Consider the following 14,042-nt stretch of genomic DNA (forward strand, 5'->3'; position numbering starts at 1 on the left):
GGGAAGGTTACGTTGCATGACCACATACTGAGGCACCAGAAAGAATGGCTGAATCAAGAACAATCACTTATCGTCCATCACAGTGCCCCTCTGATTGATATGTTTTGGCTTAAACTTTTATTTTAGTGAGATAAACACGGGCAAGCACAGTTTGAATAAACTCTCCTTCCCACAACAAAACTGCTGCTCTACCTAAGTGCATCCACTGAGACCCATTTTGAACAAGGCAACTGGAGGAGAAAAAAAAACATTCACTCTACCCTGCAAGCAGCTTTCACAGGACAGCTGGCAGGAGATGAGTGATGACAGCAAATACAGTCCTTGATGAAATAACATAGTCCAGTTTGAAAATTTAGAAAACTACAGAACCAGAGAGTTAACATAAGGCGCAGGAGGCTGAATGATCATGGATAAAATGCTGACTGAGGTTTGAAACGAGAGAAAAGGCAGTCTGGGAGAGCAATAACATTAGCTTATTGCTTTTTTCTTTTTACTTTATTTTTCCCCATAAAAAGGACATTTGTACACATCACATATTCATTTAATACACTATACAATGGAATATAAAATATTTTTCTTAAAAGCAATATGTTCAGGGAGTAGGTACGCTTAAGATACCTGCGCCATAGGAAAAATAACGACTCGAAACAAAACAATAAAAAAGGCACTTCCAGGTGTTGTTCATTGACTCTTGAGTAGGTGATGACCACTGCTTTGCCATAGAGGCAACAGCGTTTGTGCTCATGTGTCATTCCTCTGCCGTGTCCTGGTAATGAGGCACTGTAGCTAGGTGGTCAAGATTTCCTCTGTTTACATGTTAAGATCCACTCTCATCTCACTTCCGTCTTTTGCTCTTCTTCCCAGGGACTTCTACACACTGACTGCTACATTTCATCGTTCTTTTTCTTCTCACTTCCATTTCCTTTCCTTTCCCGCTCCTACTTACTTTTGTCCTCAGACTTCGACTTCACGTAGCCCCTCCTGAGTGCCAGGTGTTGACATGCTGATGTCAAAGCACGTCACCATCATGACACGGGCCTTGCACAGGTTGACGCAGAACTCCAGCTCCTCTGTGGCCTGTGTCAAGGCCTCCAGATACTCTGGAGATTCTTTATCCAAATTCTGGTCCACCTCAACTGTTGGAATGAGGAAAGCAGGATTTAGTTACATTGTCTGCTACCAAAGTTTATTTGTCATCTTACTCTCAAAGGAAGTGACTTACACTCTCCTATCCACTTGCTGGGGTCCATCATCAGTCGGGCCTTCGTGTCTTCCAGCTCCTCCAATAACACTTGATGCTTTGCCCTCACTTCCTTCACTTGCTGTTGCCTTCTCTCAAGCATCTTCAGCTTACTGTTAAAATACAGCAGGCCCTGAGGGGAAAAAGACAGATTATACTGATTTAAGTAACTATCAAAAATGCAGTTAAAAAGTTCAAACGGTTGCATTACATAAAAAAGAGAAGCTATCAGTAAACTTCATTGATAAACGTGAAATAAAGTCAAACAGATAATATACTGCTTGTATGTCACATTTGGCTCGCTGGTAATACAGTCTGTGCTGCTTTTAATTAAACATCAGTTTCTCTGAAAAACGAGCTCACCTTGTCAACGTCTTGGAATGGTTGCTGAACACGGGATTGGAAAAAAACCAATAAAACAAGTTAGTGTGTTGGACAAGACAGAGTGTTATATATTAAAACATATTCTGTTTGCAATGGATTTTAACTGGAATTTTGTAATAGGTGCAAAAAACAGTAAAAGAACTAAATTGACATTGATGATGAGGAGAAAAGTAAATCAGACTACCTCCTGTCATTGATTTCATATGTATAAGTTTAAAAATATCCCCCTCCAGCTGCACTTCATGGAAACAGTTAATGACCCAGGAGGAGTCAGCAATGCAGACTGCTCAGTGATGACTGCTGTCATTGAGCTGATTTGGGTCGGTGTCAGGTGTCCTCGCAATCATTGCACATTCTCTGACCAATCTTTTCACCGCAGTCTTCTTTTTCATTTTTACACCCCACCGTATCACCATCACATTCAGCAGTGAGGCGAGTAATCAGTCATACTCAGACCAATTAACCCTCATTGGTAATTGCCTACTGAACTCTTGACATTCCCAAGGAGTGCTGCCAAAATACCAAGCACTGGGAATCTGGAGACGCAGACATTTTAACTCCAGGATTTGCCACAGAGCTGGCTGAAGGTCAGACGTCTGGGACATATTATTCCTGTCCTGTTCTTTAAAAAGAAGCTGGGGAGAAGGGAGCTAAGAAATTCCCACACTGCAAGTCAGTGTGATTGTATCTTAATGTATGGCATTGATGTTGCAGATGCAAAATGCTGCTAAGGCTTAGCAAGTGGGATTTACACGGCATCAACCCAGACTTCACTTTACCCAAAACAGGGTTCAGAAAGATGAACCACTAAACCAGCAAAACAAGCCAGCTGTGACCTGTGTCTGCTCACCTCTGCGGTTTCCTCCTGACGGCGCCTTTGGAGCCGTTCCACATCGTCGATCTCATACACCTTGATCTCAAAGGGTTCCTTCAGTGGTCCAGACATAGGAGGCAAGTCCACCCACTGACCTGCTGTGCTCACCTTCTTCCCCAGAGATGCTGTGTCTGGCAGGGGTGCTGGGATTAGCCGTCTTCTTTGGAAGCCTAAAGCACCAGGCAGACAGGCACCAATTAGATTGCTAACATACAACAGCAGCATTTGCTAGGATCTATAGAAAAAAAAATATAAATCCCACTCTGAGATATAAAGTGATGCAAGGCTTTACAGTGGTTGGTTGAGCTGTGGCGACTGCATACTTATAAGAGTTTCATGAGATATGTGGATTCAAAAGGTTGGTTTATCCTACATGAATTGAAACAGTTATACACGAGACAATGGCCTACATAAAAATCCCCATGTTCAACTCTTATTTGATCAATACACACATCAAAGATGCCTTGTCTGAAACATTCATTAACGTTTTTCGCATTTACTCTACGTATGAATTATGCATGCTGCTGATTCAGAAGGAAACAAAATCCGATGAAATGCCCATTTGTGGTTGTAATAACAATGGATCCACAAATTTATGGTTGATTTCCTCTGAGACAGCACATATTTATTACTCGGGTGTGTGCCACGAAATGTATATCACAATATTTGTGAATATTACCCATTTCTAGATTACTTGTAAAACCCCGAAATCCCAAATTAGTTTCTCACCGTTTGCTCTCTTCTTGGGATACTTGGAGCTCTTTGCTCTCCCTGAAGATGAGAAGCCGCTCTCGCTCATAGAGTCGTGGGCAGAGGAAGCGCTGCCTGTGGCTTCACTGTCACGGATCATGCTTTCATATCCGCTGCTGCCACCGCTGTGGTAGAACAGAGCTGTGCGTCCCATCGCCGGAGGTAGCTCCCCGCTCAACACGCTGCTGTTGTCACTGCCGTGGCCACTGCTGTAGCGCTGAGGCCGCCTGGGTGCTGTGATTTTACTGTATGGAGAAGGCAGCATGGCTACTGGGGATTTGTCATCACTCACATTCACCCCGCTGTCATTCCCACTGTCTGAGTCTGCTGAAGCTTTCACGTGTTTTCCTGATATGTTGCCTGTTGCCAGTTCACTCACACGGCTATTTGCAGCTCTAATGGCCTGCTTTGTGCCCATGATAGTGCCTCTTCCAGGCTTGCTGGTGACTGCAGCGGTGGTCCGAGGAGCCGATGTCCGTCCAGAAGGAGGGAGGTTGGCATTAGTGTTTCTGGTAGATGGGGCGGCCAAAGACTTTGTGGAGGAGCTTAAGCCCTTGGAGCTGTTGGCTGATAGTGAACGTGCCTTAGAACCATTAACAGCTCCCAATGACCTAGGATTTACAGAAGCTTTTACCTGTCCAGGTTTGCTGACATTTCCTCCACTTGGGGAGGATGGACAGGAAGCAATAGGAGCGCTGGATGAATTGGGAATACCGAATCGCGAAATGGACTTGCTTGATTTGCTACTACTGCTGCCAAGACTTGCCCCGCTGTTCTCTCTACTAAGCGCAGCTCTGGAACCTGATAAGGACAGACTTTCACACCTTTCCAGTGATATCTGACTGCCATAGTGCTGCCCAGCCTCTCCTCTAGGCCCTTTGGCCTTCAAACTGGAGGTAACTTTGGCCATGTTGAGGCTGGAGGTTTTGAAACTGTCTACTCTGTGGCATACCTCAAGCTCATCTTCTGATACAGCCGCCCTCGCTCCATAGGTCCTTCCTGCCTCCCCATATGCTGTCTTTAAGGCACTTTGGGGCAGCAGTGTCTTCGTTTTATGGTCAAGACTGGATTTTCTCACTGGAGGAGGAGGAGGCATGGTGCAGTCGGGTTTAGCGGAATTGCTCGCTTTCTGTGAGTTGGCCTTGTTTTTCCCCAGAGAGGAAAATTTAAGGCTTGTGGCAGATGCAACAATATCTTGGCTTCCCTTGTAGTCCGTGGTGGAATGAATGACGGGCACTGTTCCCAGGGTGGTGGCACCTCGTCTCAGCTGAGGCATTTTGCTGGGTGGATTCCTGCTGGCTGATTTCTCACAGCCATCAACCACCCTTTGGGCTGAGGTAGACCCCTGCACATTGGGAGAGCGAGGTACACTGTTGGTGTTGCTGGACGTTTTGCTGGAAGGGATGCCACTGGGGGGATTTCTGAGAAATTTGCTGGTATTGCTGGAGTCAGAAAATTGAGGTTCAGAGTGGTTGTCAATGCACTTCCAAGGATCTTCCTGTTTAACCTCTTGCCTTAGTGGCTCTCTACTGCTGCTGCTGCTACTGCTGCTGCTATGAGAGATAGATGAGGTAGGTTTAATCTTCCTGGGAAGACTGGAGTGGACTATAGTTGGGCCCTGTGGGGAGGAGCTAAGCGAGTGAGCTTTAGTTATTTTAGATGTAAATTTTAGGGAGCCTTTTGCTGATTCTGGTGATGGGGGGCACTTTGTCAGTGACAGCTTGCTTGAGGCGGCGCTATCACTGTCTAGTTCAGAAAAACTAAATCCGCTGTCATTTAGGGAGTTCTTGGCATTTCTAGGCGAGGAGACACAATTAAACATATCCAGGGAGTCAAAGTAAACGGTGGCCTCTGGGCCCATGTGTTTGGCCTGTGGAAGGAAGACGTCTGTGGAATGAGCCCCTTCGCTTTCCAAGGTGCAGACACTAACCTCACTCAGCCAAGAACTGATAGATGAACCTCTGCTGTCTATACACGCCATTCCTCCCTCCTGAGGGGCTGTGACCACTGAAATGTTCACCTCTGACCCTCCAGCGGCTGATGTGTAGGCATCGAATTCATCATTGATGCTACTGATGATGCTGACAGGTCGAGAACCAGAGGCCAGGGCCTGAAGAGAGCAGTCACTGTTAAAGCTAATAATGCTCGATGGCCGGCCTTGATCTACTATACTGCCTATAGATAGCTCCTCCACCACAGTGAACACCAGCTCATCCTCTCCGTTCAGCTCCACAGGCTGCTGCAGGGTGACGGTCGCTCTAAGGATGTCCCGGTCCAGACATCTTTCCCTCAACGTCGAGCGTACCTGGCACACCTCCACCGGAGCTCTAAGTAAAGGCGAAGTGCACGGATCCCTTCTTTTCGCAGCTTGGTGGCTCATTCCAACAGGTGGCATTCTGGTGCTTGATCTTTCCTCATTGTCAGTATTTTCTCTCTGCTGTGAAGGAGGCGGGGCTGGCTTTGGCAAGGATTTCTTGCTGGAGTAAATCTTCTCTCTCACCACAGGTTCAGTAGGTGGGGCAGCGGCAGGTGCCAGTTTGTTTGCACTAACCTTGTTTTCTGAAACCAAGGCCTTCTCACCATCAGCCCTGGTCCTGCAAACATTTTGAACACTCTCTGATGGTACCCTTTCCACAGGCATGCATTGCCTCTTGGCACTGTCAACTTTAGATTTGGCACTGGGACTGCAAGATGGCTGCGGGGGGACCGATTTAGGAGATTGTTTGGGTGAGATACCCTCTTGGTTGTAAGAAATATTTGCTACAGTCTTTGGTGAAACAGAGCTTTGGCTCTCTTTAGATTTGTCCATCTTGGGGCTAGCCTGGGATCGTTTTCCCTCTCCAACGAAAGCAGTAGGTTCTTCACTGCCGTCTATGCACTCAAGCCTCTCTTGCAGTTCAGCAAATGTGTTGCATTTAAAGAAATGGTCTCTGTCCAGAGGGCCCTCTTTTGCAGACTTCTTCTTGTTCAGAGAAGGGATAATTGGAACAAAGGCAGGTGGGCCTTCATTGTCACTAAGCTCCCTGTCTGAGATTGCAGTTCCCCCAGGGCCCACATAAATAACAGTATCACAAGACTGCTCACTACTAGAGGAGTATTCTGGGTCACTGAGCAAACAGGGCAGGTCTGGGTCCAGGGCTACTGTCCGAGGGTGAAAAGGCCTGAGGTGGGGGGGCCTCCGGATCCTCCCTTCCTCACACGAGCTTTCACCTCCAGATGAACTAGATGCATACTGCAAAACCAAGTTAGAACAGAGTAGAGATCTGTAAATGATCTCACAAAATGATAAAAGGAAAATTAACATAATAGACTTTGCAATTTACAAAATCACTTTAATTCTTATAATTTAGAGCAGATTCATATCTTACTAGTTTGCAGCAAAATCCATTTCAGAGCATATTTTAATTCCTATAATATTACCGGTCAATATTTATCTAGAGGTTAAAAGTGCACATCAATAGCCCCACAGAAACTAATGTCAATAATGCAAATTGTTGTCTGCGGCCTGCATCATAATTATAATGGGGACTAAATAAATACATGCTGTCATTTCACCTAATTATCTGGAGCATATATTTCCCTAATCTAAGGGAATACATCACACACTTCCTTAGGCGGTGGTATTGATTACATGATTATGTGCTGAGGAGCTGAGAGAAACTAGCTCTGACTTACTGCACTAATAATATTTCATTTGTGGGAGCATTAACACATTCATTTGCGAAATAGCTCCAAAATTACACGAGGAAGACAAATTTAAGGACTTTAATAATGCTGTGATTTATGATGAAGGTAATTAAAGTTACGCATGCACATTAGGAATGTAATTGCTACAATAGCAACACTTAATGATGAAATAATGTTTAATAATAACGATTACTCTTCATTTATCATTTATAAACAATGAGCAACATTAAATGGAGCTTTATTAAGATTTATAAGGATTATAATAAGTTCTTAAATTATACAAATGCATCGTTAGTGGTGTCACTGGAATTTCATATTGCTTGTTCATCGGTTTATCAGTGTGTTACTGCACATGTTTACATGCCGTACCTTAGATTTCTTCTTTCTCATTCGGTGGATCCGGGATGCCAGCTGGATAGTGGTGAGCGAGTCAGCATAGTTGGCTGGGGAATCTGAGATGTGGGCAATCATAGTTGTTCTGCAGTTGATGTTGCCAAGGGACTCCCTCAGCAGCATTGTCAGTTTGCTGTCTCTACAGGGAGCATTTACATTGTTATTAGCAAACAGCCCAGTAATATTTTACTGGGGCAGGCACGTTAAATCCTCCGAGCTGAAAAACACTCCCAAATGACAAGTCATTAATCTTTTCATACTTGAGTAACTACAATATAATCTTGTGCAACCCCAGTGAAAGCTGTTGTGCAGCTAACTAAACAAACTGAACAGTCGCACAGAAAAACCTGCAAGGTTGACAACACATGCGGTGACTTGCCTGAAACAATTAACATATAGATACAGTTTCTTGGAAGCTAAAACGCAGCCGACTCTAAAACCTCATGTTGGTGTTCTCACCTGTAGGGTACATGCTTCGCTCCATTTGTTAAAGCCATTATGACGTTTCCCAGTGCATTCAGGGAAAGACACAAGCCTCCTCCTCCATCTCTGCTTTTACTCAGGACCTTTTCGCAGCTCCCCAAGTCAATAAGGTGCAGCCTGCTTCGTCCACCCGACACTGCCAACGGCAGAAGAAGAACCAGGTGAGCAAAACAGACACTCCCTATGTGGAGTAAGTTGCCTGTACAAAGTGCCCTGATGACAGGAGTGGCATAGCTGTGTTTGAGCTGTCTGGATTATTTATGAGTAAGACTGCAGCCAGACTGCTAAACCTCCACCAGATGTGTAACTCATGGCAACAAGGAGTCTCCTTTGGTGAGACACGTAAAACGAGAGAATCTACTGACAATTAGAAACACAGTCCCCCATCAAATAATTGAAAAATGCAGACAGGGCGAATGCCAGCGTCTGTCCTTGTAAATCACAGAGCTACACATTATCCTGTTGGTGATTGATGTTGTTCATAAACCAGCAGGCTTTACTTACTCTTAACCACAATGTATTACAAGCATGCAAATACATTTCTGTTTTGCAGAGACCAGAATGAATTCATCAAACGCAAAAAAAGAGCCTGCGATTTTCCATTAAAAGCTAAAGTGCGATCAAATCCACTTAGCCATCTAAAGAGCTTATGTTTTTAAAAAAAACCCAACAACAATTAGTGATAACTAAATGGAGGCGCCTTTTAATCTAGATTATCTTGTATTTTAGTACTTTTTAGAGCAAGTGTGGACTTCATTCACTAATCTGGCTGCTTGCGCATGGTTCACTCTATAATTTTCTACTATAAATTTGAAGGGACAACTTTCTGGTCCTATGCTGCAGGGCAGTAGTAATGCAATAATACTAACTTCCCCCTTTTCCAGTCTTCTCCATGCGGTACTGGTAAATGTGCAGTGTGAACAGCATGTGGGAGTTCCGTCGCTCGTCCTCATCAACATTCGGTCTGCTGGTGCTCCGGGCAGCAATGGCTGCATCCAAGAAGAAGGCGGCTTTCTCAGCAGTTGGGGCACGAAGCTCACTCTGGTTTTGAAGCTGAAGGGCGGGAAAGGAAAACCAGAGAATAAGGTCAGGGTATCCGAAAAAGGACTGATGTTTAAAAGAAAGAGAGACAGAGAGAAACGAGAAAGAGAAGGTAACCAGTTAATTGGACTCTGCCACACATTTCTTGCCCATTAGATTGGGTCTCAGGGGCTATTAAAACAGCAGATATGCACACAGTGGGAGGAGGATTAGGAGAGGTAATAGTGGAGCAGGAGGCAGGGGCTCTTCACCTCAACATGATGTGATGATGGCAGTGGTGGGATACAGAAGGAAAGGAAGGAGGAGGCAGAAGAGAGAAGGCACACATAGCTGCTGAAGGAAAGCGCAAGAGGGAGATTCATAGTACTGCACACCCTTTGAAGTTAGAGTCCATGCATATCCCCCAAAAACAACATCTGACAGCAACACCTGTGAGAGCCTTCAAACATACAGTCACAACCCCCCTCTGCTATTCCCACTCCCACCACACACACACACACACACACACCCAGTAATACTTCTATGGCATTATAGAGGGCTGACACTAATACATCAGTAATAGATTCTGACGGATGCTGACAGAAGAGTCAATACAAAGGTAAGAAGAAAGCCATCAATACCACAGAAGGGTTGGGTAGAAAATATAAAGCAAGGGTTTTAAGAGCAGGTAGGGTAGGAAGTCACGGGAGATAAAAACACACACACATATATATACACACATTGCACTCGAAGAACTTTCAACATCTTTGAGGGGAAAAAAAGAGCTAGAGCCTAGACAGTAAAAGATCAATACTCAGTCAGACTAATATTTTATAACCCACAGAGAGAATGAAAGGATCAGTGAACAAAGAAAAAGTGGAGAGATGGAACACTTCTCACCTGAGTGCCACAGATGGGATCCTCTCTCAGGTGGATTCCCGGGGATTGGCCTTCCTGCAGGCTGCCGGACGACACCTCAGACAGCAAGTCCTTTAGCTCCTCATCTTTTCCAAAGATTTCCACTGCAGACACGCGGACTGAGAAGCGCGTGCCCGTCTTCTCCTTGCGCTCGTTGATGAGCTTGAAGAGCCAAGAAATGGCACAGGGCACAATGCCTAGGCTTTGAGTGGAGCTGTCTTTGCCAATCATGGTGTATGTCTTGCCTGAGGATGTAAGAAAGGAGGGGGGGGGATAAAAATATTGCCTTGTGTGTGGAAGCCGGCTGCACTCACTATATGTTCAAAATAAAATTGCTTCTTTTATCAACCTGTCTGAAATAGGCCTGAAGTTCACAAAGAAATAGGCACTGGCATTGGATATTTTCTGAAGGGTTATTCTGCTAAACAAATGGTGCTGAAAAAAAATTAATAATGGCAGATGTGAAGGATTTGAGGTAATATTTGGAAAGGCAAAAATAAAATAATAATAACTTTTTTCTTTTAAATCAAATGCTAATCCAGGGACCTGTTCCAGACACAGTCATTCTGCACAGAATTACAGAAACTGGAAACAGCTGCATGAGAAAAGCAGGCCCTTCAGCCTAAGAACACTGGCCAGGCCAATTACTAAGATTTTAATTACAGACTGAGCCCTGAAGCCTGAATGCAGCACTTTACCCCTCACCCCCACACCAGACTCACTATCCATTCCTTTTCCTTCAATCACCCATTCCTTGACTCACCCCAGTGCACCGCTAAGCCAATTGTGGACATCAAGTGTAGCTAACAAAGAGCAACGAGAGTTTTCTTTGGCTAACAAAGGCACTTCTCTAATCTGTTGCCAGTGGAGAAGCTTACCGAGCTTTACTTGGCCAAAGCAGAAGATGCAGCCGTCTGCACCATTCACCACAGATTGGATGACCTCAGCTACTGTCCCTGAGCACACCTCAGCCTGTGGAAAAACACAAAGAGACAGGCCCTTCACAGTCAGTTTGCAATTCGAGGAACACTGTAAAACAGGCACAGTGAGCATTTGGCATTGCTTACACCAATTCATGTTATTAGTTTCAGTATTTTTCATCACTCAAGTGCGTGTGTGTTTGTTTGTTAATGTCTGTTTCCGTGTCTTGCATGTCGAGGCAATCTGTTTCAGCAGAGGTCCTCTGGGGCAAGGCTTCAGCAGCAAAGGCCCCTTCCCATACATCACACAGCAAACAAGACCTCTAACAGCAGAACAGCTTGTTGTTACTGTTAGCCACCAGCAGTGCTGCCCCAGCAGCACAATCTAGCAGCTTGGCCTCAACTATGTAGCAGAAACATTTAGTCTTTAGCCATCAGCAGCTTACTTAATTTTAAAAAATTGCTCAAAGTAGGCAAAAAATCTGAGGTTTTTCTGGATATCCTACACAGGTGATGACATCCTACACTCTGCTGTCATAGTTATTTAGAGTTCGCTGCACCATGGCGACATGCAAACAATACTTCAGATTACCGTACCTTGGATTTTCTGTTAATTTTGTCTTTGAGCAAAAACAGATTGAGTCATTCTCTTAAAAGATTTTGGTGTTTGTCTTAATATGAGAAGAGAGCAAATCTGATCCGCTCCTAAGTCACATGTACTAAACATACTGTATATCTGACCTTTGACTTTGATCTCAGCACTTATGCCTGCTGTGTCTTCCAAATGGCTGAGGTTAGATATAGCTGTCCTATGAAAGGAGTGGTTAGATATAAGTGGAGTGGATTCAAATCATTCCGTAGAGGGCTTAAAAGCCCAGCTGTTAGGCCCATGTTGCTAAGAATGCCCCTTGACCCAAGAAAGGCATTTTTTTTCTCTAAGCCTCTGGTCACACCCTGCAAGTATAAAGACGTCCCTTTGCCCTTGAGAGGCTGAATTCCCTGATAACAAATAGAAAAATAGCTCTCTTGCTCTAATACACACACACATACACAAGACTGGCCCTTACTTGTGAAGCATCCTGGGTAAAAACAGCATCAAAGGCAAATATCTTTGGGACGGCCACAGTGGCGGATCTCCTGTGCCCTGAACTAGAGTGTGGGCTGGACGCAGGATCGTAGAGGGTCAGCTGCTTCTTCCTACTGTCTACTTTCAAGAAAGACTGAGACTCTGAGGAGTCTGCAGCCTCCAGAGACGGACAGATACGCATCATCACTTTCACCTAAAGCAACATCAAATAAGCAAAAAGAGAGAACAGCGGTGTGTTAGAAATTGAGATGGCACAAAAACACGACAAAAAGACAGACATTTTGATTATAGTGCACTAAGCGAAGAGACGGGAAAAACATATGGCAGGCATTCAATATAAAAGTTGCAAACTGAAGGTCCTTCAGCGTTTGTGCATTAAGATCACGTTCACTTTGTCAGAGCTGATGGACACTGAAAGTTACCATGGAAACTCTCCCTGGGTCAACACATTGGCTAATGGTGTTAGTAAAAGGCAGCAAGGTGAGTATTGAAAGTCACAGCTGAAAATGTTAGAAATTGGTGTGTGTGCAGCTCCCTGCTGGGGGATTATCCCACTAGAGATTGTTTTTTCTGGACCAGGAACAGCTCACCAGCGTGGGAGTGCAGGAGCATATGCCCTCCCTGCCTGTTGTTCCACCTCCTAACTCTCCTTTTTCTCTCCTTTCCCTCTATTGCCTGCAAAACGACTGGCCGTCAAGTGACCCACCCTGCTATATTCTGAGACATATTATATTTATAAAATGAGCGTAGATTCTTAACACCTTCCCCAGGTCAACATATAGTTCTTGATGCCAACATGGTATGCTAAACATGATCGCATCTTGCATCTAAAGATGTTGATTCACTAACATGCCCATTCATGCCTTGTGGTAGGACCTCTTTTACAGACAACCTATGTCTCTAATGCATAGATGCACAGTTTGTGGTTTGTGTGGGTGTGCTTATGTGTGTCAGGCTATATGACACCTCTTTAGAAATTCTGACATCTCTATATTCCTTTACAATCTGATGGTCAGATAGCGCCACTTCTATTTCTCCAAAGGCTCTCTGGAAATATATCTGTGAATGACAGGGAACAGAAATGGCTCTTTGGATATGTTTAGCAGTCTTTAGAGTCCCTGTCAACTCCCAGAGTATTTAGTGCTGCGCCTAACATTACATCAGCTGAATTGCTTCTGTCCTACAGTATACATGACAGGGAACTCAATCCAGAGTCATTTTAAAGCTTGTTAAAAAAGTACCTAAGGTGCCTCTCAGGCACTGAAATAAAACCCTTAAAATACAACCAACTCTCTTCCCTTTTTGACATAGGGCTGCTTTGCTCAGCTCAGGACTCTCCACCATCTTCACGCCTACACAAAAGGACCATTCTTCCCTGAATCGTATATTAATATTGCACTCACAAACAATGTGGCTGGAAAACCCTTTCTTTCATTGAGTGAATTCATCTTGGATACCACAGGCCAAGTGCAAGCACTCTTTATACTCCACAGGGGACTCTTGTTGTGACTGACAAGTGCATATGTTGAGTGAATTAGATTTGCTATGTCATTTAAACAGGGCTTCCATATATGACAACCACATGTCTGTCCACCAGACAGAGGCTACCAAGTGAGCTAATGTCCCTGTTTTATTTACGTTGGCAGAGATCAGATAGTGGAGGCCACAGAGGATTGGCTGTAGTATTTCACACCGTGCTAATGGCCCCTGGTTCCCTGTCCCTTGATTCCCCACAAAATCCATTAGTGAGGCTTGGCATGACTCCGTCCACTCAGCTCCTTACACCTGAAAGAACTGTGTCTAGGTCAAAAGTGGAGAAGTGGAAGTGACCCACCTACACCTGATTGGAAACATTGATTGAATTCGAATGAAACAGATCCGGAGAAGCCGTGAAAGCGACTGAAAATGTTATTTCACGTGCGATTCCACAGGTGAAAGAGAGGCAGACAAACCAGGAAAGCACACAGATCTGTTTACTTTACTATAAGAAAACCTGAAAATCTGTGCAAGCAGACTTGGAACAATATCATAAAATGTCATAAATCCTGATCTCCCGTTGAAAACCAGCTGCTTAAACGGCACAGATGGATCATATACATCAGGTGTGAGCTTGAGTAGGCTTGTTAATAGCACAGGTTTTTTATGAAGTCCCCGTGTCAATGGGAGATTTACAATATGTGGCAAAATTTCAACCGTCTGGATACCTGGCAACAGAAGCGAGCACTTCCTGTCCAGGTGGGATCTAATCTTGTTAGGGGACTTCTTCTGCTTTATAAATACAGGACG

The 14,042-nt window shown here is 44.5% G+C and overlaps 1 protein-coding gene across 2 annotated transcripts in view; it reads right to left on the reverse strand.

Moving 5' to 3' along the window:
• Positions 1–626: 626 nt before the first annotated feature.
• kif26ab (kinesin family member 26Ab) overlaps positions 627–14,042 on the reverse strand; it is a 66,184-nt gene continuing 52,768 nt past the window's right edge. For both annotated transcript variants that reach the window (XM_085379251.1, XM_085379252.1), the window contains exons 6-16: positions 11,737–11,949; positions 10,628–10,721; positions 9,732–9,994; positions 8,681–8,864; positions 7,788–7,947; positions 7,305–7,467; positions 3,228–6,480; positions 2,475–2,668; positions 1,604–1,627; positions 1,223–1,373; positions 627–1,136 (exon numbers count right to left, since the gene is read on the reverse strand). In XM_085379251.1, coding sequence (XP_085235377.1) covers positions 955–1,136; positions 1,223–1,373; positions 1,604–1,627; positions 2,475–2,668; positions 3,228–6,480; positions 7,305–7,467; positions 7,788–7,947; positions 8,681–8,864; positions 9,732–9,994; positions 10,628–10,721; positions 11,737–11,949 — 4,881 coding nt within the window. In that variant the 3' untranslated portion in view covers positions 627–954. The remainder of the gene's footprint in view (positions 1,137–1,222; positions 1,374–1,603; positions 1,628–2,474; positions 2,669–3,227; positions 6,481–7,304; positions 7,468–7,787; positions 7,948–8,680; positions 8,865–9,731; positions 9,995–10,627; positions 10,722–11,736; positions 11,950–14,042) is intronic.

The sequence above is a fragment of the Diplotaxodon limnothrissa genome, linkage group LG19 (genome assembly GCF_057381915.1).
Source record: "Diplotaxodon limnothrissa isolate DT_005_m linkage group LG19, D_limnothrissa_male_GT1.1, whole genome shotgun sequence".
In the NCBI taxonomy this organism is placed as follows: Eukaryota; Metazoa; Chordata; class Actinopteri; order Cichliformes; family Cichlidae; genus Diplotaxodon; species Diplotaxodon limnothrissa.